This window comes from Clarias gariepinus, chromosome 16, assembly GCF_024256425.1.
Source record: "Clarias gariepinus isolate MV-2021 ecotype Netherlands chromosome 16, CGAR_prim_01v2, whole genome shotgun sequence".
Classification (NCBI taxonomy): Eukaryota; Metazoa; Chordata; class Actinopteri; order Siluriformes; family Clariidae; genus Clarias; species Clarias gariepinus.
Window position 1 is genome coordinate 16,137,798 of NC_071115.1, and position 26,695 is coordinate 16,164,492.

General features: G+C 37.0%; 2 protein-coding genes across 5 annotated transcripts in view; one reads left to right on the forward strand and one right to left on the reverse strand.

Annotated features, from left to right (window-relative positions):
* arhgap17b (Rho GTPase activating protein 17b) overlaps positions 1 to 12,273 on the forward strand; it is a 34,522-nt gene extending 22,249 nt beyond the window's left edge. The window contains exons 11-20 of one of the 4 annotated variants that reach the window (XM_053515053.1): positions 416 to 527; positions 784 to 865; positions 1,096 to 1,176; positions 1,556 to 1,669; positions 1,779 to 1,870; positions 2,617 to 2,773; positions 4,208 to 4,444; positions 5,108 to 5,247; positions 5,379 to 5,795; positions 10,714 to 12,273. In XM_053515053.1, coding sequence (XP_053371028.1) covers positions 416 to 527; positions 784 to 865; positions 1,096 to 1,176; positions 1,556 to 1,669; positions 1,779 to 1,870; positions 2,617 to 2,773; positions 4,208 to 4,444; positions 5,108 to 5,247; positions 5,379 to 5,795; positions 10,714 to 10,829 — 1,548 coding nt within the window. In that variant the 3' untranslated portion in view covers positions 10,830 to 12,273. The remainder of the gene's footprint in view (positions 1 to 415; positions 528 to 783; positions 866 to 1,095; positions 1,177 to 1,555; positions 1,670 to 1,778; positions 1,871 to 2,616; positions 2,774 to 4,207; positions 4,445 to 5,107; positions 5,248 to 5,378; positions 5,796 to 10,713) is intronic. The other 3 variants (XM_053515054.1, XM_053515056.1, XM_053515055.1) reach the window with 3 other exon arrangements.
* Positions 12,274 to 12,276: 3 nt separating this feature from the next.
* Positions 12,277 to 25,820, reverse strand: slc5a11 (solute carrier family 5 member 11). The gene is made up of 16 exons (XM_053515057.1): positions 25,743 to 25,820; positions 25,080 to 25,241; positions 21,809 to 21,880; positions 21,613 to 21,717; positions 21,438 to 21,497; positions 21,250 to 21,354; positions 18,632 to 18,737; positions 18,423 to 18,503; positions 18,065 to 18,270; positions 16,112 to 16,247; positions 15,908 to 16,015; positions 15,666 to 15,816; positions 15,228 to 15,396; positions 13,478 to 13,693; positions 13,185 to 13,314; positions 12,277 to 12,704 (listed from the first exon to the last, which is right to left on the reverse strand). Exons 2-16 carry the CDS (start codon positions 25,212 to 25,214, stop codon positions 12,484 to 12,486), a joined length of 2,001 nt encoding a protein of 666 aa, XP_053371032.1. The 5' UTR covers positions 25,215 to 25,241; positions 25,743 to 25,820; the 3' UTR covers positions 12,277 to 12,483.
* Positions 25,821 to 26,695: the final 875 nt, after the last annotated feature.

Below are 26,695 nucleotides of genomic sequence, written 5' to 3' on the forward strand. Positions count from 1 at the left end.
AATTAAAATAAAAATCCTGTTTAAAGCAAGAAAGATGATACTAGGGCAAAATATGTGCATTTAAGTATATATTAGGTGGTAATTATTCTAATTATAATAAATTAATGTAAAAAAAAACATTTGTCTGACTAACTGACTAGTTCATGGCTTTATCTCCGTCAGGCTGTGGAAGTGTAATTGCAACTGATATTATTGTGTAGTTCACTTCTCCTTTCCACTTTGACACACAGACTGCTGGCTCTAACAATAGAACTGAAACGAGACATCCATTTCCCTTCTCTTATAAGTGTGAAAGGTCTAACGAAATATTTTCAGATGGTTTATAATTTTTTTTATTAAATTTTTTTCTTCTGTTTTCATGTGCTTGGTAAATGTCCAGAGATTTATACACCACTGATGCGTTCTCTTTTCGCAGGGATTGTTTCGTATTGCTGCAGGAGCTTCTAAACTTAAGAAGCTTAAAGCGGCTCTGGATTGTTCAACTTCTCAGCTGGAGGAGTTTTACTCTGACCCACATGCTGTAGCTGGTATGTTTCATTTGCAATACACAAAGTATTTGGTGCTTATGTCACCTTGTCTATGCATCTAATATTGTTTTAGATTTATGCGGAAGCCATGCATTTTATAGTCAGTTTTGTTAAAGGAAACACAAAAAGAAGAAAACCAGCCTAACCTGATTTCACAGTTAAATCCTGTTTCTTGTTGCAAGACCCAACATACATGACATGAGGGACACTTTCCTTGTTTTTATGTTTTTGCCTTATATTGGTTAACCATAAACAGGAGCCCTGAAGTCTTACCTGAGGGAGCTTCCTGAACCGTTGATGTCCTTCCAGCAGTATGATGAGTGGATTCAAGCCTCAAAGTAATTGACACGCTGCATAGTTCACATTCTGCATATAAATAAAGCAAGAACACTGGCATTGCAGTATTGTGATTTTTATTTGAATTAAACTGGAACATTAGAGAATAGAGTACATGCAAATCATGTATCATTGTTTGTACATTTGCAGCACACACGATATACATCAGTTAGAATTGAATTCCATGCTCTATTCTTTCTCTTCTTATTTGTCTCTGTTATGTTCTGTGAAGTATTTCAGATCCAGATAAGAGATTGCAGGCATTGTGGGTAACATGTGACAATTTGCCAAAGGCCAACAAGGCTAACCTGAAGTAGGTTGAGTAAGATATAATACATGATTAGGCATGTTCTTATGAGAACTTGGATTTCCATCTTATTTGTTGATTTAGTTTGTCCTATAAAATCATCCAAACGTTTGCCATTTTTCAATTAATGCAATTTTTATTAATGAATGACATCATATTTTTTATCCATTTTATTCATATATAGTTACATTAATTATTGAAACATCCATAAGACAAGATAATTAGCTGGTTATGTAGAATGTGTGATGCAACATTTTACATGGATTTCCTATAGAGGAAAATACTTTAACGAGCAGTTTTACCTCTGAGTGCATTATTTGCACTCTTAATTTTATATATATTTTTTGCATTATTTTGACCCAATGCTTTTTACATGTTCATAAAGATATCTGGTAAAGTTCCTTGCCAAGCTAGCTCAGGAGAGTGAGGTCAATAAGATGACCCCTAGCAACATTGCCATTGTACTGGGACCAAACTTGCTGTGGGCCAAAACTGAAGGGTGAGTTCAGACCTAACAGCAATCTGTTTATATAGTTTCAGAACAGTTGTAGATCACACATTTATTAATGGTAAATAAGTTGAACAAGTTTGTTTTCCTGCATATGTAGGACTCTTGCTGAGATGGCAGCTGCTACCTCAGTCCATGTGGTGGCTATAATTGAGCCTATCATTCAGCATGCAGACTGGTTTTTCCCAGATGGTGAGGTTTTGACATGTTTATCCAGAGCACTTTGTCTACACATGTCCTTTACTACTACTTTTCAGGATTAATAATGCTACTATTTATTACAGATAAGGAAAGAAAATTTATTTCAGCTATGTATTGTGATTCTTTCTATTTCTACAAAAAAAAATTAATTTATAAATATTTGCATTTAAGGCAAAATGTTGCTGTTTCTCTATAATCTTACACGTGGTGCTGTCAGCTGTTCATATAGGAGCAATTATTTGCTTTTTTTTTTTTTTAATTGTAACAAAATCTGAAAATTGGGATATTTATTTACAAAATCATTATGCTAACAGAATCGCATTGTAAATTAAATTTGTAAGTAGGTATCATATTGCATGGTCCCTGGTGATTCCCATCCATACAATTTTTTATTTTATTTTTTTTTTTTTTTGCTATATGCACATTTTAAATTTTGAACACTTTAAAATTTTTTCAATACTTTTTGTGGACACCTGATTCAGACCCCAATAAAAAATTGTTTTTGAATATCTCAATTTAGATTTATTCTCCCCACTATAGTATTTTATAGTTATAAAATTATAGTAACTATATAAACTAATATATAGTTAACTTTTTTTTTACATTACTGTACATAAGCATAATTTCTATTTGTATTGTGCATTTTGTTTTATGTTTTTGTTGCAGCAAAAAAAAATTAGTCAAGCAGTTGGCGTTTATTTATAGGCCGTTTCCAATTTGAGCCCTCTGTTTTCCAGATGTGGAGTTCAATGTGTCGGGCATGTTTGCGATGCCCACTGGCCCTGTGCACCAGCTCGTGTACCCTGCTACCCCCGAACCTGAATATGCCTCTATAGACCGCAGACGCCCAGGCAGCCAGGGGGCGCCAGAAATAGAGACCCCCCGCAAAGACAGGTATCCCTCCCACCCTCGCCTTCACAGACAAGACTCCAGATCCACAACTGTGTCTGCTTTGTATGTAGTGGCCAACGAGTCCGTCACAGTCAAAGCGGACAATCCGTCTCCGGAGGCTGTGAAGTGACTCGCATGCGTGTGCATTGATTTTTAAGGTGTTTTTGTCTTTCAGTTATCATTTTGTGTATGATTCATTACATCAATAAAACATCTGTTTTCTCCCCCGTTCCAACATGGCGAAATGAGTGATATGATTTGTGTATTATAAAATGGGTCCCAAACGTCATCTTGTGATATGAATCAGCTGGACGGGATCTTCAGTAACTTGGGTCTCAGTCCTGGTTATATAACACGACAAAGCCGATCAAATGTTCTAACATAACATGAAGTCACAGATTAGTTGTGCCTCTGAGAAGTGTGATAAGAACAACCTGCATGGGACCACACCCTCATTTCCAGTCTGTTGATTAAATTATGGCACAAAGTTCAAGAAGATGAAAGGTCTTTTAGTCAGGTGACGATGTGGTGGTGCTGTAACAGTGGAGTATATTGTAAAATATATTGAAGTTAATATAATAAGCTACACTTATCAATACTATGTATGGTCTTGACTTAAAAGGAAAACTCCAGCATTTTTCAACCTACTCTTTGTTTTTCCATTTGTGTGATTAGCTCAGTCATTTTAACACATGGAAAAATTGTTGGCTCAAAACTTATCTATAATGTGGTGTAAGGTCATTCATATGTGATTTTTAACAATGTGCCATATAGAGCAAATTTGTACATTAACACAGCAAAGTTGAGACAGACCTGCAAGAAAGTAGTTAGCATTCTTTATATAATGCGAGGGATGCAGTAAAAGGTTTTGCTTTAACAGATAGGAAGAAAGAACACTTCTGTAATTAGTTTAACTGTAATCCTTCAAGGAGACTTTTTTTTTTCATAAGCACCACAAAATGGTCTACATGGTAATTGCACATATGCTGAAAAATGTTACGGGGATTAGACTGAAAACACGCTGGAACGTTCCTTTAATTTGCGAATGTAAATTTAGAATGCACTAGGTTGTCTTAAAACTGTAGTGAAAGGTCATGTGTTATAAACAGCTGGCTTCCATTGCCAGAAATAATAAATGTCTAAAATAACTGTGCCGGTAGCATTTAGAATTAGTTAAGCAATTGCAAATAAGTAAACGGAAAAGGAAAGGTACACACGTAAAAAAAAAAAAAAGGAATAACTTAAAATTCTTTCTTTTTTTTTTTTTTTTTAACCATTGTACAGCCCCTGCCTTGGTGTGCTTTGTGTGTAGCGGCCTCCCCCTCTCTTTTTCCTTTAACACCCTCTTATTCTTTGGTCTCTAATGCCTCTCTGTCACCACAGGTTAGAGGGATGTCAGGTGTCAGTGTTTCATCCTCTTTCCCCTCTCCCCTGTAGCCCCGCTAGCAAACATCCGGAGCATGCACCTCGTAGAACTGGCACTCTAAATAGAAAGCAGCAGCAGCAGCAGCACACCTCTCCAGCCTTCCAGCCCCCTCTCCCTCCAGTGGAGGCAGGGGGGGTCCCAGCGTCCGAGGCCCCCTCTCAGTCAGCTGTAGGGGGCTCGGAGGCTGGTGCTATAATGTCTCAGAACCAGCAGCCTTTAAACCAGCAGCAATCTGCTGAGGAGAGCAGGTAAGGACCGAGAACACAAAGACCGCTTTCTACTGCAACGCTGCAGATGCCAATCCAAAAATCACCTCCATCTACCAGATGATTCTGTGCTGCATAGATCTATCTCTAGCGTAGCTTTCACCATCTTTCTTTTAACGAATCCCATAAATCAACGTACCAATTAAAACCTGAACAAGTAAGTAAAATCAAAAGAGCATTTTACCTTTTGGCTGAGAATAAGGAGTTTAAAGCCTCTCAGATGCCAGTTTCGGTCCAGAAACCTCTTAGTCATTTGTCTGCTCGGACTGATCATGCCTTCCTTACAGTCAGTGGCTCCCTGACTTCCTTCTTCACATCCTGTTTGCTGTGTCTCTTCCTCATGTCTGAACTGCTGTCCACATCGTTGATTTTTTTTTGTTTGTTTGTTTTTTTTGTAAATCTCAGTTAAAATTTTCCTTTCCTTTACAATCTTTCTTTGCTGAAAGAAATCATTGCATGGCATGCTGTGTAGCTGATTTTAGTACAAATTATAATCTTAACAGTTGATTTTTGCTATGGTTTTATACATGCTGCATTATTTCTAACATGAACATGCATGTTTTTAAGAAGCATGGGAAATATATTTATTAACAGCTTAATCAGAATACTACAGATGTTTAACCACGATTGTGTTTTTTACACTAGTAGTGGTGTGCGAGAGCCAGCCTCTACACCTCCCCCCCTGAGAAATGGTCCTGGAGGCCCCAGTGGTACACTTGGTCAGCTGAGTGTGGGGATGGCAACAACTTCTACCAAGGGCCCCAGTCCGCACGTGGTGCGCAGGGGTAAGTCACTTACATCTCACCATTTCTATGTAGTTTAAAACTTTCCCCGTGTCCTGTGCTGTTACCCGCATTTGGCCATGTTACTGTATTTTAAATTTTGTAAATGGCGTTTTTTTGGGGGGGATTTTTAGGCACAAAGAAACAGGCTCCTGCACCACCTAAAGTGGCTCCCAACCCCTCTTCCTCTGCAACTACACCACTGAAAGCCACACCTCCCTCCTCTACACAGGCCCAGAACCAAAACCCAGCTTCAACTCCCTCCCATCCTGTAACCCTACCTCGCCGCCACTCTGGTAACCAGATGCCCATCCAAGCCCCAAGTCACCCTCCTCCTCAGCCTCCACAGAATGCAGCAGACCCGGATCCATCCCCTCCTAATAGCCCCACTCCTCCTGACACTCCCCCACATGACTCCGCCAACTCTGGTTCTTTGTATCGCCCTCGGCCAGTTCCCAGACCACGACCTAGACCCAGTGTACCACCACCGCCCCAGCCTCCAAACGAGGGCACTAACGGAGTGTGCTCTTCAGCCTCCAAGATCATTACAGGTAAGAGAAAAACTTTATTTGCTTCCATTTCTTTAAAGGTGTGAGAGCTTATATTTGAGAAAAAAGCGTCATGAAATATTGATGTCATGTTTCAGTCCTTCTGATAAATGGCAATGGAGTCAAACCCATAGATTAACTAATACAGTGAAATCTTGGATTGTGAGTAACGTGGTCTGTGAGTGTTTTGCAAGATTAGAAAATTTTTGTAATAAATTTGAACTTAATATACAAGCGCGGTTTTAAAATACGAGTACTGTTGTACTGCTTTGTCTGCCAAGCGTCATGTAATTTCAGCTGAGCCAATCGTTCTTCTTATTCTCTTTCTTTCTCCCTCTCACCCTCGGGATTGTTGTCGTCTCCCATGCGCCGTCTTAGTGCGTGTGCATCACTTGTATATTGGCCATTGTGACCACTTGTGTGCATATGGGCAAAAGGCATTTTTTTCATTTTGTGTACAAGTGTAGTGACTTTTGTTTAGTAACTGTACTGGTACAACAGCCCCTGTGAAGTAAAAAAAAAATTAAAAAGCTGTAGCAGAGTGGAAGATTCATCTGTTTATGGAAAATTCAATGTCACGATACTGAAAAATTCTCAAAAGGAGGCAAAATCAAGTGACTGAGAGATTTCAGTTTCCAGAGTCTCTGAATTTCTTTTGAAGAACAGTGATTCTGTTAGTGTGTGTGTGTGTGTGTGTGTGTGTGTGCGTGTGCGTGTGCGTGCGCGTGCGTGCGCGTGCGTGCGTGCGCGTGCGTGCGCGTGCGTGCGCGTGCGTGCGCGTGTGTGCGTGTGTGTGTGTAAGCGTCAACAAATCGTCAACACAGCAGCCCCCTCCTCCTTCTTCTGTCATAGAATAGACACGATTCTTTTCAAATGTAAAGTCATTTGTTTTATTTTGACTTTATATTTTGTATTAATCATTTTTATATGAACACTTTTGGGTTGTGGAATGAATCATCAGAATTTCAATTATTTCTTATGGGGAAATTCACTTTGATATACAAGTGCTTTGATGTACAAGCATGTTTCCAAAACAAATTATGCTCGCAATCCAAGGTTTAACTGTATATAAAAATTTATATATTACATAGTATCCATTTTTTTTGTATTCCTGCTCACTAGGTCTTGGATTAGCCTTTCAATAATATGAATGGCAACATTTAGCCAATACAGCAGGAAAGTTTAAACAGTTTAGATTTGTGTGCTAGAGCTGTGATATTTAATCAGTTATGCAATTTCTTTTGTTGGTTGATTTGATTAATGGTATCAGTGTCTCAGTTTGAGATTTAAAATGAGTTTACTCTCATTTATTGACGTAAACCTGAATGTTAAATGGTCTAAAAATATTTGTAAAAAACATTCAGTCCCACCTACTGGACTGAAGGGTAGAGCAGAAGATTGTCAGGAAAAAAAGATCATCGCTTTATATGAGACGTGGCTTGATTACAAATTATTGATTTTTTTTTTTTATTAAATAATCCACACACAGCATTTCAAAGCGTATTATATACTTCGATTAGTTGTTAAACTTTAAAACCTGTAAGCAACAAATAATTGAGTCAAATCAAACAAACATTAGTGCTGTTGAATTGAATCAAATTGAAAATTGCACTGTTTTAGTCGAACTAAATCAAAAATTTTGTCAAACTAAATCAACAATCTAAGTACAGTTCACAGATCTTCTGTGTACAAAAAAAATTTAGTCTGACTCTGTGATCAAATAACAGATAAATTAGCAGCTCTGCTTTAAGGAGTATGCTGGCAAAATTAATCCAGGAAGGAAACTGTTGTTATGATAAAAAAAAAAAAAAAAAAAAACGGAAAAAAATACATTCTTCTTCTTTTCTCATGGGAACAAAGAATAAACATGAGAGCACATGAGGAAATTAGGAAAAATCCATTTGAACAAACTTTTGGGGATGTTGAGCTTCAGTTTGTTGAAGCAAATCATCGACCTCATTAATGATTCATTTCTTAAAGCACACGCCAAACCAGCTGCTGCCCTCAATCTTTCCTCACATCATTATAAAAAGATGGAAACTTTCAAATGTTGCAGAGAAAAAGCACTCTTCTTTTACTGAGATCACAGGTACAACGTCTTACTGACCGTCCACATGCTTCCACAGGTTGAGGATCTTGTCCAGGCAAAGGTAGTAACTAGAACACTTGCCCTTCTCCATTAGCTTGCCGTTCATTAGCATTAGCATCACCATCATGATGATGCATCAACCATTTTTGATGTCCATTTTCATCTAACAATTCATTCCCCTTTCCACTGATTGTGTACCTCCTGTTTCGTCTAATGTCTCGGTGAAACAAGTGTAACTTAGGTTTTGATTGGTTTAAATTCTTATACATATGGTTTTAGATCAGTGTTTATGTACGATTAATCTATCGATTATTGGAACAATTAATTGGATTACATTTGGCACAGTTACTCAAAAAATATTTAGCTATAAGCTTTTAAATGTAGCTTGAGGATGTTTTGTGCATGTGGTAACTAACGTTTAATATAAATGCTTCATTAAAAAAATTTACTTACCTGGTGAAACAAATCTACAACTAAGAAAAACAAAGTAGCAGCAATAAAATATAACCCTTAAAGCTTACTTCACAAGGTGGCGCCACACCCTCTGATTTTAGTAGCTGTTTTGCTTTAGTTAGGAGTGAAACGTTTCCACATTTAGGATTTTTGCTTGTGAAGGTGTTTGCCACCGCGCTATTACTCACGTCACTCCAGTAAGTCCAACACCTACACCTCAGAGCGTTCACGGTTTGCACAAGAACCAACCGCGATGATGTCATCAACAAATTCTGCAATTAGATCTGTTCGCAAGTAATTTGATTATCGATTATCTTAGTCGACAACATTGCTTAATCGTCACACCCTTAAAAGCGTGCATTAATAAGATAGCATTTCTCCAATTTGATTAGCTGCTAGGAAAAATGTTTTTAACACTTTGTAACTGTTAAGCAGAATAAATTATATCATACAGTCAGTTAATGTGTTCATCTTTAAGCTTAAGTTAAAGCAGCTCCTAAATACTGAACATGGAATAAGCAGTGTGTGTTAGTTTGAGACAGCTAGATAAAAAATAAAAATAAATAGCATAAGCTTTAGGAATCTGAGCTGTATAGTGATGATGGAAAGTTCATCAATTGCCGCTCCTCCTCCACTCTGGTTTAAACAGCACCTCATTCTGCGGTTTCATCACACCGCTCCTCTGCTACCCATCTGCATGAGCACGAGCACTGCGGTCTACAGCTGCACCTCTACATGCTTCTCACTCCGTCTTTCCACATCTCATAAAGTACTGTTGCACTGAAACAGAGGAATTATTTATTTATTTTTCAATCAATTAATCACGACCACTCTGTGAGTCATACTGTACAGCACTGTGGGTAATTACTTTTCTGATGAGCCCACGCCATCAGAATCTCTTGCTTGACAAGTAATTCGTGAATAATTAATGAATTAATTGGGTGACCTGAGCATGATGTGGCATTGTTAAATTGTTACAGATGTCTGACCTCCTGCCTGCGAACTAAGAGTTGAATGGCAGGCTATGGTAAGGATGCCAAAACTAAAAGTTATCGCAAAGCATTGTTGCTGAATGCCTCGTTGTGAATGCTTTTCGCACACTAACACTGCTTGTCCAAAAATAACAGACTAACACCAAGCTAACCTGCATGCGCAGTGGCACTTCTTGCATCAACTCATAGCAAACTCGCTCTTTTTAAAACTTCTCTGGGGTCTTATTTATCAATCTTGCAAACACATGTTCCTAATCAAGGAATGTGCAATTTCAAGTTTTTTCTTGTGTGCCTGGGATGTAAATTTATTTAGAACTACTCAGAAGTTGTTTGTGCAGAAACTCTTAGAGGTAGAAAAGCGTCATCACAGAATTTTATTTATCAGTCACACTTATTTTCCTTGACTGCTGACTGCAGGCCCAAAATAAATTGCAAACAGCTGGTGACTGTATGAAATGTAACGTAAAATCAGGATGAAATGAGACGATGCCTTATTTGAGGATTTAGCACATATCATTTCTTTTTTATTTATGTATGTATGTATGTATTTATTTATTTATTTATTTATTTATTTATTTTTTGGAAAGCATGAACCACTTTCCTGAGAGTGATGAGTGGATTATCAGTCAAATTCATTCAGCCTGTGCAAGTTTAATGAATACCCTTTTGACAGGAAGCCAAAAGGCCACAGATTTAAATCCGTTCTTCTCTTTTGGCTTTTTTAGCACATTTTAAGGAGAAATTCCCCAGACAGCCACAAACAGGATAATGACATGACTTGCATGCGTTCATATCGCTCACACGGCAATACAGTTTTAAATACAGTAACAAAGAAAACCCAATGATGAGGGATTTCCCACATACACAAGCATAAAATCACCATTTTAAAGGGGAACTTGCGTACCATATGTGCTGATTTATATACTGGGGATGTTTCATTATGTAAGTGTGTGGCTGTGTAGGATTTATTGAAGTCCCTGTGTATACTGTACATATACTGTAGATTTACATTTTCTACTGCATCCTGGTGGTTCTCAGGCAGAGAATTTGAGCTTGCTCTATACACACTTTGATAAATGAGACCCCTGATCTGTATGCTGCTTCCTAACATTTACTTAGGAGTACATTATGGACTAGAGGACGATATGATGCCATCGCACCACGGATAATGTCTAAACAAGCTACAATTCGAGTCAACATATAGCTTCCGTTTGTAGATGTCTGATCGATTTTGAATTAAAACAATAAATGAATATAGCAAAGTGACAAATTCGTGGTGTGTTAGATTACTTGCTTATTTTCCTAAACATCTTAGCAGTCAAAGTAGAAATAATAAGTACCACCAATATGATTCCTGAGTTTTGATCATAAAGTTCTGCTTGCACAGACGTGGGCGTGACATTGAAGGCGCCTGGGCGGCTCCTTGTCCCAAATATAGCTGTGGAACAGTCTGTGACTACGCCCCCTGATGCTGAGACCCAATCAGAGAGCACCATCCTTTGAGTAGGAGGAGGAGATGAAACCCCTTCTTCTCATGCATTCAATCAATCACTCCCTTTAATGCTGTTTTGCGGCAGAGCGTAGATCTGCAGACAATCCTGGCACTCCGGCATCTTCTAGGCACCGAGGGAGTTTTTTAGACGCTGTTACTGTTTCAACATTGCTGTCATATTGAAGCTTGAGGTAAGCGATGAACTTGCTGTATACTGTACCAATATCACACAAACTGTAACGTCACTATCTCGTGCCAGAACGGTTCCAGATGCTTCGGCTTTAATTTTACAAATATGTTTTTGTGTGTGTGTGTGTGTGTGTGTGTGTGTTTGTGCTTTTGAGTTGTTTTTTATGTGTATTATGACTTTGTGGATGTTTTACCGGGCATAATTGTAAGGGAAGAGCAAAAACAACAAACTTTACTGTATGTAAACGAGGTTCTCATTCACACGCCAAATTCTGTGTGTGCTTCTTCGTATGAATAGTAACATCATGTCTTATTCCTGTCAGCCATCTTTATTTTGAACTCTGAAAGCGCAGGATATCGTTTTGAGTACTTAAGAGACCAAAAAACCTGTTATAGGAAACTTGATTGGAATTGCCATACATATGTAAATGCAACATGTGGCTAAATATCAAGTATTAATTTTTTTTTAGTAATTTTATTCCTGTGGTGCAATATTGATTTGATAGTTTGTTTGTTTTTTTCCCCTTACATTGAGACAATCACTATATCAACATTGTAATAAAAATGAATAAAATTGTGATGTTGCACAGGGTTTGATTAAATGGACCAAATAATAACATACAGCAATAAAACAGTCACATATCTGTTAAACATCATTGAAATACATGGACATGAGGTTTTAATATTCATTCCGGCTGTCTGTATTTCTAATTATTTTTGCATTCCTGGAAATGTAAATACAATGTTCAACTAGTTGCATATTTCAGGGGAAAATGCTATTACAAAAATGTCTTTCAAAAATGACTCAATTCCCAGTAAATTTGATTCAGTTGTAAATGTGTCCTTTTTTTTTTTTTGCATATTTTGTTGGTAATTTTCAATATTCATTTTGCAATGTTAATTTTGCTCATTTTCGCAATCAGTGTGAAGAGGTGAATGGTTTGGTTACGCTCAGGAAATAGCAACCTAGAAAGCAAGTCCTTCATATAATTACTGACAGTTTTTTTTTTCCATCAAGCTACTTATAAATGACTTTAAAGACTTGTAAATGCTGATTTGTATTTTTGTTCCACTTTTTTTTTCTTTCTTTTATACTATGTGCACCTTTTCTGCAGCTGCGCTGTTCTGCACATCTCTCAAAGCAAAGATACTCCAGTGTATTGTACTGATTACTGCTGTATTTCCTACACAGCAAGTTGAATGATATACAATTACCTAATAAAAATGCCAGGCAATAAAGAAAATAAAATTTCTGTTCAAAACATACTTTTTGAGCTGTGTTGGTTTATTTTAAAGTGTTTATTAAATAGTAACTAATAAAAACAAAGATTAGCTTAGAATGAATTCTACAATTAAGAACATTTCGTCTGGATCCCAGTGAGGCTTGTAAAAATGCTTCATTGTTGTGTATAAATACAACAAACGTAACCCTTTGCTTCTTCATCTTCTGCAGTCTTTGCTAACAGTCGAGGACTGTCATGCCCAGTAGGCAAAAAGAAACACTGCCACTGACAGGCAGATAATGAGGTTGGCATTTACCACATGTCTCATACAGGGCTCTTCCTCCAGGGAGCACGCTAACACCTCAGGCTGTGTTTGAGGAGGACGCTTTCCTTCTGAATCCTTCTCCATCCCACAGAGCCAGAGCAGAGTGGACTTTAGCTTCGAGGGTGTCTCTGCATGGCGTGTACTCGAGTCTGACGAAAGAGCATGTCACAAGATTTCTTAATGTAATAAAAAATTGAGGGGCTTTAGAATTCATAAATTTTTACTTCATTAACACTAGAGAATATTTTCATTTTGCATTTAGGGTTTAAAATGAAGAGGCCACATTTAGGGTGCTTTCACACTTGGAACGATTGCTTTTTCATGTCCTGGTATGTGGTCCAATCCAGTCACAGCCTTCCAGTTGGCTTTCAAATTTGGTTAGAACAATGCCTGAATATGCCATCCAGACCAAGTGGACTATGGCTTCAAAAGTCTGTACTTGAGTACTTGGTGTGTAAGCATCCTAAATCTATAGTATCTCCTCATAAGGCAAAAAGTTTTTTTTTTTTTTTTTTTTTAAATCCATTTAATATGTAACTTTATGGCGCCTCCTACTGGATAAACCCTCACTGGTGCTGATTTATACTAAGCCAAGGAACTGGAACAACTTCCAGTTATGTAAAACACACCATTTGTGTGGTCTTTCAAATTTCCATCTTCTTGATGTAAGCTGTTATTGATGGTAAAGGTTCCAACTTCTGTCCTGGCCTCACTGCTTTTCACAGGATCAAACCGTGTAAACCACGTCAGCCGACTTACCTGTGACAAACAGAGCATGTTAATATAAGTTGCATAAGTCATGGCTTTTCTGCAGTATCACTGCGAAATCATGTGGTTTTAATTTGTTGAAACACTTTACATAGCACATCTTTAACTTTTATATTAACATGATGTCTTTATCTTATCATTGCTTATCCCTGACCTGTTCTTCTGTGGGTTTCTCTGTGGCCAGGCTGACACACACCACCACAGCAAGTGTTAGCAGGGACAAGATGATTGAGAAATACAGATAGTGTATGTATTTAATAATATCAGGCCTGGTGTCTGTCTCGTAGCACTGTGGTACAGGATAGACAAAATCCAGGATCATCCTCACAATGCCGACCAGCAGCCCCAGCACCAAACCCCAGAATGCTCCCTAAACCATACACAGCATAAAAGACATAATGTAAAAAATATTAATGAAAACAACCCATGTTCTATAAAAACCTGAATAAAATTGTAAACCGGTACTGTAGAAACAGGAGTGTCTCAAATCTCTAATGTGTTCAAGTGCTTTTTTGAAACATTCCTTGTCCCTTTTTTATCATAAGAACCCAGCAAACTATGACGGCTGTAAACAACCAAACTGTGCCCATAACCTTTGATGTATAAGGTCAAACTGGAACTTTTGATTGTGCAGAATAACAGAACACAGTTATGAGTGTAAAGAATACCTTTATTTCTCTATATAATCCTCTGCTACACTAATGCACTTATCCCAGTGTTTCACTAATGCTTGAATACCATTAAGGAAGAAAGATTTCTCAGTATGCCAGGGGAACTCCTTTAATGGCCTACCCTGAGGAAATGGCATGGAATGAGGTTGGGACTGTCGTCGGATATGACGATAACTCCCAACCGAGTTCCTGTAATTTTCAACTGCTGTTTGTAAATGATTTTTCTTTGTACAGTTCCCACAGACTGATATGTGTCTTCCACAAATTGGTGACAAGTTATGCTAAGATTTTCAAGGATCCTGCTTTTCCACTGCAGTAAGTTCAAAGCCACCTTGGCGTTCACAGTCGTACAGCCTTTTTTGAAAACATTTGCTCTCTTCAAATGTTTTACTGCGGCTTCAGATTCCAGTTGTTGGCTTACACGAGAGGACACCAGTGTGCATACTGCCCTTTTGCCATATTTGCTGTATTGTGTGTATTTACAATTATTCATGTGTCAACGCCACATAAAATAAAAATGAATAGTGATGCATTACAGCATGATTATAAGCTATAAATTATTTAAATTTTTATCACATTATAAATGCTCTATGATGTGTTATTAGAGGTTATAACCATGATGAGTCACTGCCAACTTTTTTGAGAGCTTTTAATATCTAGAAATATGGGCTTCATAAAATGAATAACTGATAGTCAAGCAGATGGGTATGATTTTTTTTTCTGTGGCTATTGTACATAGTATTGATTTAAACTTGGTTTGTACAGCTTATAAAACTGCAAAAATGTCAAATTATTTCAAAATTAAAACTGTACTGTTGTTTTCATTTCTTTGTCTGTGCCCTCTTTGACTCTTGCCCCAAATGCATTTTTGATTGAAGGCAGATGCTGGTTTTACGACCAGTACTGAATGAAAGCCAAAGGTTTCCAAGTCATGGTAATTTGAATGCTTAACAGATTAAGCGTCGAGCATCACTTCAGTTTTATTCAAATTATTCACGTGATGAAGCTTAGTTAAAGTGATTTAAAAAAAAAAAAAAAGATTATTAGATAAAAAATAGATAGTATGTCCAAATAGCTAGCGATATCTCTGTGACTGTACACATCATTGAGGTTATTGAACAATAATTACAGTATACACAATAATAATCTATTGTAAATGAAAAAGGTTTTGTTTGTTTATTTAAAAATGAATAAAATTAAAGGTTCTTACAAGCCCAAACCCCCACACAGTACCTTCTCGTTTGTCCTTCTCAAAAAGCAGCCTGCCATGAACACCACACTGACAGGCGGTTGCAGGTAGGTGCTAATAGATTGGATGTAGATGAAGAGCTGGCCACCCTGACTGGCCTGAACCAGGGGGATCCATAGCACAGACACCACCACCAAGACCAGGACAAACACTCTGAACATACACACAAACGTAAAAGATCTTCCACCTTCTAAAAGCACCCAAGAAGGTGACTTTTCTAAATTGTCTCAAGATATAAATATTTCTGGGACAGACTCTGGATCCAACATGATCCTAACCAAAGGTCTTTATATATTTCTGGCTTGGAAATCAACACCAAAATTACCTAAAAGAATGAAAGGTCATTTCTTTAGCGTACATTTGTAGGACCTGAGCTTCTAGATAAATGTGAAAGGCATGTACTGTATAAAGCAATGTTCTACCTGCCTACGATCATGAGCTCCCACTCTGAGGCAGCACGGCGGAAATATCTCCATAAGTCCATGGTGAACAGGGTGCTGGAGCTGTTAAAGATGGAGGTCAGCGATGACATGAGAGCAGCTATCATTACGGCCATCATTAGACCGCGCAGACCTATGGAAAACCCTTCTGTCATTTTTCATAATGCTAATGACACACAAAATGAATATATATAATGTTTTATAATAAAAGAAGGATAGAAGACCTGCTGGAAGGAGGGTCATAACCAGTTTGGCGTAGGCAATGTCTGAGCAACCCACAGAATTCCCACAAACCTGCTCACAAACTTTAGGGTCTGCACAGCCAACCTCATCTAGACAACCAAAGACCAAAAGAAACCATGCATAAAAATTCTACCTTAACTAGCTTACTTCTTAATTGAAAAAAAAAAAAAAAAGTCAAAAAGGACCTGGATAGAGGATTCGACTGATCATGCCTGGCAACACCATCATGAAGAAGGGCAGGACCTTAAGGTAGGAAGCCAGCAAAGAGCCTCCTTTAGCATGCAGCAGGTTCTTAGCAGCCAGTGATCGCTGCACTATAACCTGTGAGAAGGGAAGTCTTTAGTTTGTCTTTGAAAAAGCCGTGAAATCAGGAAAGATTATGCTTGATGATCTGTATGGTTAAAAAAAATCATAAATTAAAACCTGTCATAAATTAAAAATGGACTCCATCACCAGGTATGAATCGGGCACTGTTCTGCAATAGTCATGCTCTACTCCATGCCATGGTATACCTGAGTATTGCCATGCTCTACATGACCGTTCTTCCTTAAATACAGTGAGTATAGAAAAGAATCACCCGCCTTAAAAATAATTACATTTTGTTGCTTTCTGGCCTAAAATAAAGACTTTTTTTGTTTTATCAAGCTTTATTTACTTTGTAACGTTTTGACATCCAAGTGAAAGATATAACACCAACATGTCAGAAAAAAAAAGTTCTGATATGAAAAATACCCTTCTAAATGAACTCAGTCAGGTGAAGCTAATCACCTTCTCAATGGCACACAAAGCTTTGCACATCTACACTTTGCAATATTTGCTCACTCTTTTTGCAAGAACTGCTCAACTTGAGTTAAATTTGATGGTGACCATTTAAAGACTGCAGTCTTCCACAGATTTTCAATGTGGTTCTTCTTCAATCACTGTGTGGTCTTTTTTTCCCATTGATAACTTTCTGGCAGAAGTAAAAAGATTTTCGTTAAGAATTTGAATTTTTTCCCTCCATCCATTCTCTTTCTCTCCTGACAGGTGCTCCAGTCCCTGCCGCAGAGAAACACCTTCATAACATGATATGCTTTACTGTAGGAATGGTGTTATTTGGATGGTGAGCTGTATTGGATTCTCCACATTTGTAGAGAATTAGTGATATTGTTGTCACATGCACACAATAACCACTCTCTGCTAACTCTGCCAACAGTTTCTGCAACTGCTTCAGAGTTGCTGTTGGCCTCTTTTAGCCGTACTGACCAGTTTCTTCCTGGCACTTTCGTCAAGTTTGGAGCAACGTCCTTATCCAACGAGGGTCTGTGTTCGACCAAACACTTCTTAATAATAGACTTACAGTAACTGTACTTCTAGGCAGTGATACAGCCTTTAATTTTCTTTTGCATTTATCTCCTGACTTGTGCCTCTGCCCAACTTTATCGCTTAAATCTACTGACAGTGACTTTCCATCCAAAATTGATTGTTTGAAGATGATTAACTTCACCTGGTTAAGTTTATAAGTATTTTTTTAATGGGGTGAATTTTCCAATTCAGTGATTCTGTTTTTTTCCTGACTTGTTGGAGATATATCTTTTACTTGGATGTTAAAAGTTTTACTGAGTAAACACAGCTGATTTAAACAAAAACTGTTTGTCAAAGTAACATAATGTGATTATTTTAAAGCGGATGATTATTTTCTATACCACACTACACTATATGCCTAGTTCTGCCCAAGTCATGCTCTGCTTTGAAAAAAGAACTACATGCTTGTTTGCAGAACTACATGCTTCGTCTGCCTGTTAGCTTTCAGGATCTTGTGAGCTTGTGCACTTTCAGTTTGAGGGTCAACAAAGTGCTCAGGCCGAGCTCAGTCCTACCTTCTATTCCAATCACAGATGTACTGACTGATCAATATTACAAACGTACTCCTAAAAATGTACTTCTATTCCAGCCTCCAGGATTAACACACTATTTGCTTGTACACGTAAACCTTGGATTGCGAGCATGAGAGTGTGCATATATCAAAGCGAATTTTTCTCTAAGAAATAATGTAAACTCAACAAAACACAAAAATATTCACATTTAAAAAATTTATACAAAATATAAAGCAAAGATAAAACAAATTACACTGTACATGACTTATATAATTTCCTCACCTGATCTGAACACCAGTACCAAATGGAGGGGATTGACATTCCCAGCACCACCCCTGGCCAGGGAAGGTCAGAGGTCACAGGATCCCGGAAAATGTGGAAGGCGTCCTCGCGAGGGATCCCACAAGTGGTGTTTGGGACTCTAATTGCGGGAATGGCATTGCTGTACCCATCTAAAATGGCCTGCCAGCCCCCGACCTCCACAAAACCTCCCCGTAAGCAAGAGTGACAGGGAAAAAAACAGATGTTAAATAAGAAAACGAAACAGAGCAGAATTTCATTTGTTTGTTTATCAAATATCCTAAGAGAACGTGACAAGTCATACAAAGCTGGTGGATAAGTTAAAAAGGAAAGTACATACTAAAGCCCATAAGTGTCAGGGCCCCAATCAGCATGATGACAGTCTGAGCAGCATCAGTGTAGATGACGGCTGCAAGACCACCTAAAAAATATGAGTGCACACTGGCCATTATCATAAATATTCTAATAAAACAATTTATATGTGCCTCATGAGCCCATAATTTGTTTGATTAGGTTTGATAACTGCTGATCAGGAACCTATAGACTCACCTGCTACTGTATAGAGAGCAGTAATGACAAGGAGAAGAATGACAGCAAGATAAATATTCCAGCCCAGAGCCTGCTGAATGAACACCGCTCCTGCGTACATATCCACCTGCACACACACCATTCATACAGCCTTTAGTCTAAATGTTGATTCTTTTTTTTAAATGCACTGGTCAATATTATATTATTCTGTCTACCATCTGCTGTCCATCCAAGAAAATGCTGGGCCATGAATGGGCCTAATCTCCATTTATTCTTAATTGACATAGCTGGAATGAATTCTTGTTCATTCGCAATTATCCTGAATTTATTGAGTCTGTTGAGATTCAGAGTAATAAACTTCATCCAAACATTTTTTCCCTGTGAGACTGGACTGCACCAATTGATGGTGCGCTATTAGGAGAACGTTTACTGCAAAAGTATTCACCCCCCTTGTTTGAAGGTTTGCATCATCTCATTTACAGAACATGCCTTCAACTTTGAAGATGTGATTTTCTTTTATGTGAACCAAATAACAAATAGGATAAAATAACAGAAAACGTAACTATTTACCCCCTAAAGTCAGTATTTTGTAGAGCCACCTTTTGTGGCTTTTATCTGGCCACTCTTACATAAAGCCCAGCTCTATGGAGTGTATGCTTTATTGATACACCGGTCTCTGCTGTGGAACTCTACAGCTTTGGGTTATTTTTATAACCCAAAACTGACTTGTACTTCTTAACAACTTTATCCCTGACTTGTTTGGAGAGTTCCTTGGCCTTCATGGTATGATGCCTTTCATTTAGTGGTGTTGCAGCCTCTGGGGCCTTTCAGAAAATGTGTGTTAATACTGACAGATCATGTGACACTTAGATTGCATAAAGGAGGACTTTATTTCACTACGTATGTGACTTCTAAAGATGGTTGCATTAGAACTTTTGAGGGGCTTCATAGTAAAGGGGTGAATACATATGCAGATGCCATTTTTTTAGAATTGTAATTTTAAAAAATTCCTATTTATATATATTTTCTCATTTCACTTCACCAACTTAGACTATGATAACATTTAATTGACAGGTTATAATGTAACAAGACATGAAAATTGCCAAGGGGGTGAATACTTTTGCAACGCACTGTATTTAAATGTTTCTGTGGGTCACGTCATCACCATAACCTGCCTCATAGTTCATGTGCCAAGACATACTATGGCTTTCAAACGTGGCCGCTGTCAACTACTGTAAAACACTCACCACACTCCATAGTCACGTTCACAATCAGTTCTAATTACACACATTTGTTCCAGGTTTTCCTCTCAGCCTTTATTTAAAAAGCCTGATGATTTTGTTCATGCTTTTGCCTCTTGTTTTATTAAAATGCTAACCTGCATCTGCATCTATCTCAGCCTCTGTGACTTGACACCTAAATAAAGCAGCCAATGTGATTCATGTCTCTAATTTAGCACCATACTCAACGAGAAACATTTACTGGCCTCTTTAGGTTTTCATATGGTGTACGTCATTAGCCAGCTGTTGACTTGGCTGACTGAATTAGCATAAAAAAAAAATCTGCCCTACATCATGTCATCTTGGATTTGTTATGTGATGTGTTCTTGGTCTTCATCACTTTGCTGGTTATGTTATAGACTATAAGATCCATTCAACAGACCAAACGTATGCAGAAACTAGATGTGCCTTATTCTTGTGGAATGTAACTGCACACTCGCATATAAAAAATGCACAGCGCCATCTGTTGAGTTTTGAGCTGAAATGATTTTTTCAAAGGGTCGATTTTTTTATGATCAAAGCAACATATCCGTTCCCATTAAAATCCCATTAAAATGAGTTCAGTAGTGTTTGTGTAATGGTGCACAGCCAAACAGAGAAAAAATTTCCATGTGATTCCATTTGATGTGTTCCATTACTCATCATACATCCCAAAATTTTTATTTATTTTTTGCAAATATCTTCAATGTACAGACACGCTTACTTTACAGTTTTATTATAGGCCTATATGTAGATAAATAAAACTGTTGCTGCATTTCTTAAAATGGCAAAACCTGCTGATCATGACAATATAGATTTCTCTTGGATCATCAAAATTATAAACTGGAAAACGTCCTGGATCAATAACTGCACCAATAAATCAATATGTTACGTGGTGAGTTATAAGTTCATATACTTAAACTAATGTAAATAAACTATGCAGGTTAAATAAGATTTTTAGAGCCCAGGCATTGGGAGCAAACAAATCATACCAATGCTTAATACAATAGGCCACACTGTAACTACTGCATCCCAGATTCTACTGAATACTCCATTAAGAAAGAATAAGAAGATCGCATAATTTCATATTATTCATATATTTAAATCGCATAATGTTAGAGGCTGTTTTTTCACTTGGGAATATTGTGCTTGCTGCCTGATGGTTTTATTTACAAAGCATATATCGCAACCACTACACACACACACACATACACACACACACACACATATATATGCCAGTAAGTAGTAGAAAGTTAAAGTTACTTTTGCTGAATTTAATGTTTAGATTGGAATAAAAAGTATTACATTATTCCAGCATACATTAATAAATAATTTACTGCATACTGATTTTTCAAGAGTGCAGAAAGGCACAACACTTACCGATATTTTTGTGAAGATGTAAATAAATAAATACAATATAGCAATAAATATCTGTATTCTTCTGCCTCCAAATCTCTTTTGAAGATACTCTGGCATAGTTGTCACCTATGAGAACATTACATTATTAATGTGAATAGTTCATAAATAAACATGAATAAAGATGCATTGCTGTGTACAAGCCCTCTCACCCCAGCAGCTATGTAGATAGGGAGGAAAACCCAGCCTAGAAGCAGAACCACCATCATCCCCTATCGGAAAGAAATCAGGTAAGAGTCTAATCATGCCAAGAATTATTGGATTTCCCACAATTTTACAGGGAATATATTGTGTCTGTATGAACACATGTAACTCCTGGAGCTTTACATTCCACTCATACGCAGTTGGACCGATGCCTGCTGCAGCTGCTGATCCAGCCAGACCAATGAAGTGCCCACTGCCCACGTTACTAGCAAATAGAGACGTGCCCACCTGACAAAACATCAAAGAATCCTTACTCGATTCATTTACCTTTTTGCAGAAAAGTCTTGAAATCTCCAAAATGTTCACTGTGAAAACTCACCGGCCACCAAGTCATGTTTTTGCCTGCTAGGAAATATCCATCAACTGTGCTTCTTTTGGTTTTCCACATAGACTGGAAATCAGTAATGCATTAAGTTACACATCATTTTCAATACTTTAATACTTATAGTATGAAATACACTTTAAAAGAGTGCATGCTTCTTTTCTCAATAAATAGATCTTTCTTGTCTATTTCATACCTGCAGCACCTTCTACACATGTAGTATCAACAGTCTGGCACCAGCATATGTTGCTCAAATCTTCACTCTCTATGCTCTGTATGCCATGTTCTGCTCCACCTTAATTTAATTTAATCAAGCCTTCAGCAAATCAAAATGTAATAAACAAATTTGCACTCCTGCCGTTACATAGAATTGTGCTCAAAATTTGGATACCTTGGAAGAATTCGCAAGATGTGTATAATTTTTTAAGGAAAACATGAGTGAGAAGGCAAAAGCAATTTATTTTATTTTTTTATAGGACTCATATGTTTATATGTAAGGCATAAGAGAATGGCATAATCATCAAACAAAAGATGACAATGAAGAAAATAAGGAAATAATTCCTGTAGTTTATGATACCGTGTATTGCCTCCTTACCATCAATGATGGCGTGCAGGCTTTTGTGATAATTGTGTATGAGGTCCTTAATTCTCTTAGTTGGTGAGAATTCTCTTAGTTCTCCTTGGCAACATGCCGCCAGTTAATGTAAATTCTTATACACATGCAACTGTACATTTTTCAGTTGTTTTGCATCAACTGCATGTTGGATTATAACTGCACAGTTGATATTGAGGTGAGGAGACTGTGATGGCCACTCCAGAACCTTTATTGGCTGTAGCCATAGGAGGGTCAACTTGGCCTTGTCTTTTGGATCATGTTGGAACATTCAAGAACTTCCCATGCACAGCTTTCGTGCTGTAGAATACAAATTGTCTTCCAGTACTTTCTGATAACATCTTACACATTTGACTAACTTCTCTGTGCCACTAGAGCTCACACAGCCCCAAAACATTAGACATCCACCACCATGCTTTACAGTGGGGATGGTATACTTTTCACTGTAGGCAATTTTGCTTTCATCACTCCAAATCAGTCTGCTCCAGAAGCTGTGAGGCTGGCTAGGTTCTGTCTGGAGTGCTGCATGCAGGCCTTTTCGTGGCAAGGCATAGTAACGGCTTTCTCCTGGCAACTCGCACACGCATGGTCATTTGTGTTCAATACAGACCTTATTGTATTGCGCTTTTTTTCAGGGCAGCCTATATTTCTCTCAAAGTTGTTTGTGGGTTTTTCTCCAGAAGTATTTCTTGGCCTACCTGACTATGGCGTCATAGAGTCAAGAGTTGAGGTATACTTTATATCCTTTTTCTGCTTTATAAAGTTCAACTACCTTATTATGCAGGTCCAGCAGTTCTTTTGTCTTTATACACAAACTCTGAGTACAATTACAAAGGTGTGGAGATTTCCTTTTAATAGGAATTTACACCAGTGTGTGTATAATGTGGCCAAACATTCAAGAATATAAATAATTTTGGTTATCATTAGGTTGTATACTGTAGGTTTATAATTAATGACTTCATGTGATCACTATCCTTAAATAAAAAAAATATTTTGCATTATTAATCATATTTTATTATATTCCATTTCAAGTGCAGAATGTCTAATCAGAAGTTTATGCTTTATGCATAATGTAAACTACACTCAATATTTTACAAAATAGATAATTTTTACATAAGTTTTAACAAAAAATTTGTATTGTTAAATGTTCGTTTGGTTAAAATACATTTGTGCAGAATGTTTTGTACAAAACATTCGAGTGACTGGTTGAGCAAAGTATCACATTTCGATGTATGCATGTGCCCAAATGTTGATGTTTAACTCATAAACAGTGCTGCAAAGTTCAAGACAAATAGAATAAACCTTTTTGTACACACACACAATTTTTTAATTATTGGAAAAAAAAAATAATGAAATAGTAGTAAATACGTAATAGTAAAAATTTATATGTTTAGGTAATTAAAAATAAAAATAGTACAGAAAATAATGAATCAAAGTACTTACATTTTATTTTAGTAAAGTAGACATAGTATTAATAAAAGCTGCACAAGGCCAGAATCGTTTTGTTGTATATAACAAGTAATAAATGTTTTATTCCAGTAGACGTCACCTGTTTTACTTGTTTGATGCTGCCAGAGTTAAACAATGTAGTTCTGTTAAATATGTGCTTGCATGGACTTTTTCCACTGTCATAGTGTCACCCCAGTCTATTACTGCTCTGTCAGGTGAAGATGGTGAAATGAATGCCATTTCTTGTATTTTTAATGTAGTCTTGAGGAATAGGACTCCAGGCCTCCTGAGGACTTTTTTATTTGCTCTCTTTTTCAGTCCCTATTTCAGAGGAATGCTTTTTTGTTAGTTAGACTACACAGTGATATGAATCATTCAAGAAAAAAAAGATCTAACTTAAGGCATGAAACAAGTAAGAAACAAGTGCAGATGATGACGGATGATCAGGCTGGTGATTAGTTCACTGCTGATGCTGAATGCTGAGTGGTTGGAACAGACGAGAGGGGAAATGAGGTTGCTGCTGCTGTTGTTATATAAACAATCAATTATTATATTGTATCGTTAGGGACTTTGCAGCCTGTCGCAGTAAAAAAAAAAAAATCACATTTTTTATTATAAGGAAATGAGGTGTGGCCCAAGGCTTTTGCACAGAACAGTGTTATATTTAAAAGAAAATATTACAAATAAAAAAACTTTTTAACTATTTAATGTTCAATTTGCACAATTCTGTTATTATGCTGTAATTGTATTTTTTTAAAATAAAAATACATTTAAAAAAGCACTTATATTTATACTCAAAAGAATCGTAAGTCTGTTATCATTACAGTGTCAAAGCCGACACTAAAAGTGTAAAAGTGTCATACTGCAAGGTTTTATATCAATGTTTCCAAATACTAGTTCAACAAAATACTCAATTTCATCAGTGTTCATCTCTTTTATGTACCAGTCATGACAACGTCCTGACAATCTAACATAAGTGAGCAGTGGAAATGTCATTAGCAGTCTTTTGAGTACCATCTGTCTGTCACTTACGGTCGAAACAATGAACTCACTTTCTGTAAGACAGCTCACATCTACTGGAATAATTCTGCATAAATTTATGGAATATGAGAATAACTAAGAGGACACACACACACACACACACACACACACACTTGTATCCACTGCATTCACATACAGTATGAATGTGCCTTTAAGTAAACCTACCCATAGTCCCACTGCCAGAATCAATATGAAATATATAGCAAGTACTGCAATATCAGCTGCAGTCAGAGTGTTTGGTGGCTTTGAGACCCCGTCTGTTGGTGTAGGGGAGACACTGGGGATCTCAGTACTAGCCATGAGGTCAAAGGTCGAGTGTATTTCTCACTAGAGTCGAAACAGCAAACAACAAGTCTATTATGCCACATTAGCTCAGTGCCCCTCTCTAATGCACACATATTCAAATACTTTTGCTCTAAATCTATGATTGCATAAGTATTCTTCTTTAAACATCAAAAATCTCCCACAATTTAACAGGACACGTTTTAATGCATATTACAACAAATATTCTAAGAATAATTATTAATTTGATCTCTATAAAATAAATTCAGATTGCAAAACAGATATATGTTTGAAATCAATAATATTTTTTCACAAACTGTGGCAAAAAAGTTTGTGTGTTTTGCCACAAACTGCCCTTTTTCCACCCCTTCACTGCCACGTCATTGCAATAAAAAAGGAAGGCAGTTTGTGTAGAGAGATTTGACGATGAATCATGTCTATCATTAAAGCCATCTCCCACACCCAGTTGTCAGGTGTGAAAAAGTCATGAACAACACCATCTGGCCTTCGTCAAAGCAGTGAAGGGCGAGGAAGAGATTCACTTACCGCAAACGAGTTTTCCTTCCTGATCGTGGAGCTACAGTACACACTCTCTAGACATTTGTAAAATTGTCACCGGTGTCTTAAATTTTCCCCTATGACCGAAGGATCAAACTCCACATTCCTTTCACTCCTTATATAAGACTACACACGCTGGTTAAAATGTAAGGAGGTTTTATTACCAAAAAGGTAACAGAATCATGTTGCCATAGCAACTAAACTGTAGCAAGACAAGCCTAATTGAGAATGATTGCATGACCTTAATTATTGCAACTGATGCAACTGATAAAAAAAAAAAAGAGACATTAAACATGTTTAGTATTGCAGCACAGCTACTTGGCAACAATGCACCTTATTTAAAAGAGAGAAAAAAATCCCAATTTAAACATATACACAAGGCCTGCATTTACTGTAGGAACCCAATTTAAAGGTCAGGAAACTACCACACACAGTAATATGCATGTTATTACTTTACTATAATACCATTAATAAAATAATTACTAAAATGTAGATCTTTCCCTTTGAGAAACTTATAAGCATATATTTTATCAATATATCTCAACAGTGTTGAACAACTTCATTATTAATTTTTATTATATTTTCAGCCCAAGCGCGATGACATCACATCTATGTCATCACATCTATGTCATCATAGTGTGTGAAGGGCCATCTTGTATCTTTTGTATTTATTGCAACCCCAGGCCTAATAAACTTGTATGTAAACTGTTCACACAAAAAAAACACATTATACAAAAAAGATGATAATTACTCTACCCAAATAAAATAAAATAAAGAGCACATAAATATATATATATATATATATATATATATATATATATATATATATATATATATATATATATATTGAATACACAACATAAAAATTCAACATAAAAAGGATACATTTCCATTTCGTGTAACTTTTTTTTCATAAATACAAATTAAAATGAAAAAAACAA

Bases quoted from the DNA above. Each gene is read 5' to 3' on its own strand.
- slc5a11 (XM_053515057.1), bottom strand. From the start codon at position 25,214: ATGGCTAGTACTGAGATCCCCAGTGTCTCCCCTACACCAACAGACGGG. The intron at 21,718-21,808 runs GTGAGTTTTCAC...ATGTTTTGTCAG, and splicing joins AAAACATGACTTGGTGGCCG to GTGGGCACGTCTCTATTTGC. The intron at 13,315-13,477 runs GTCAGGGATAAG...TGTTTGTCACAG, and splicing joins AGAAACCCACAGAAGAACAG to GTAAGTCGGCTGACGTGGTT.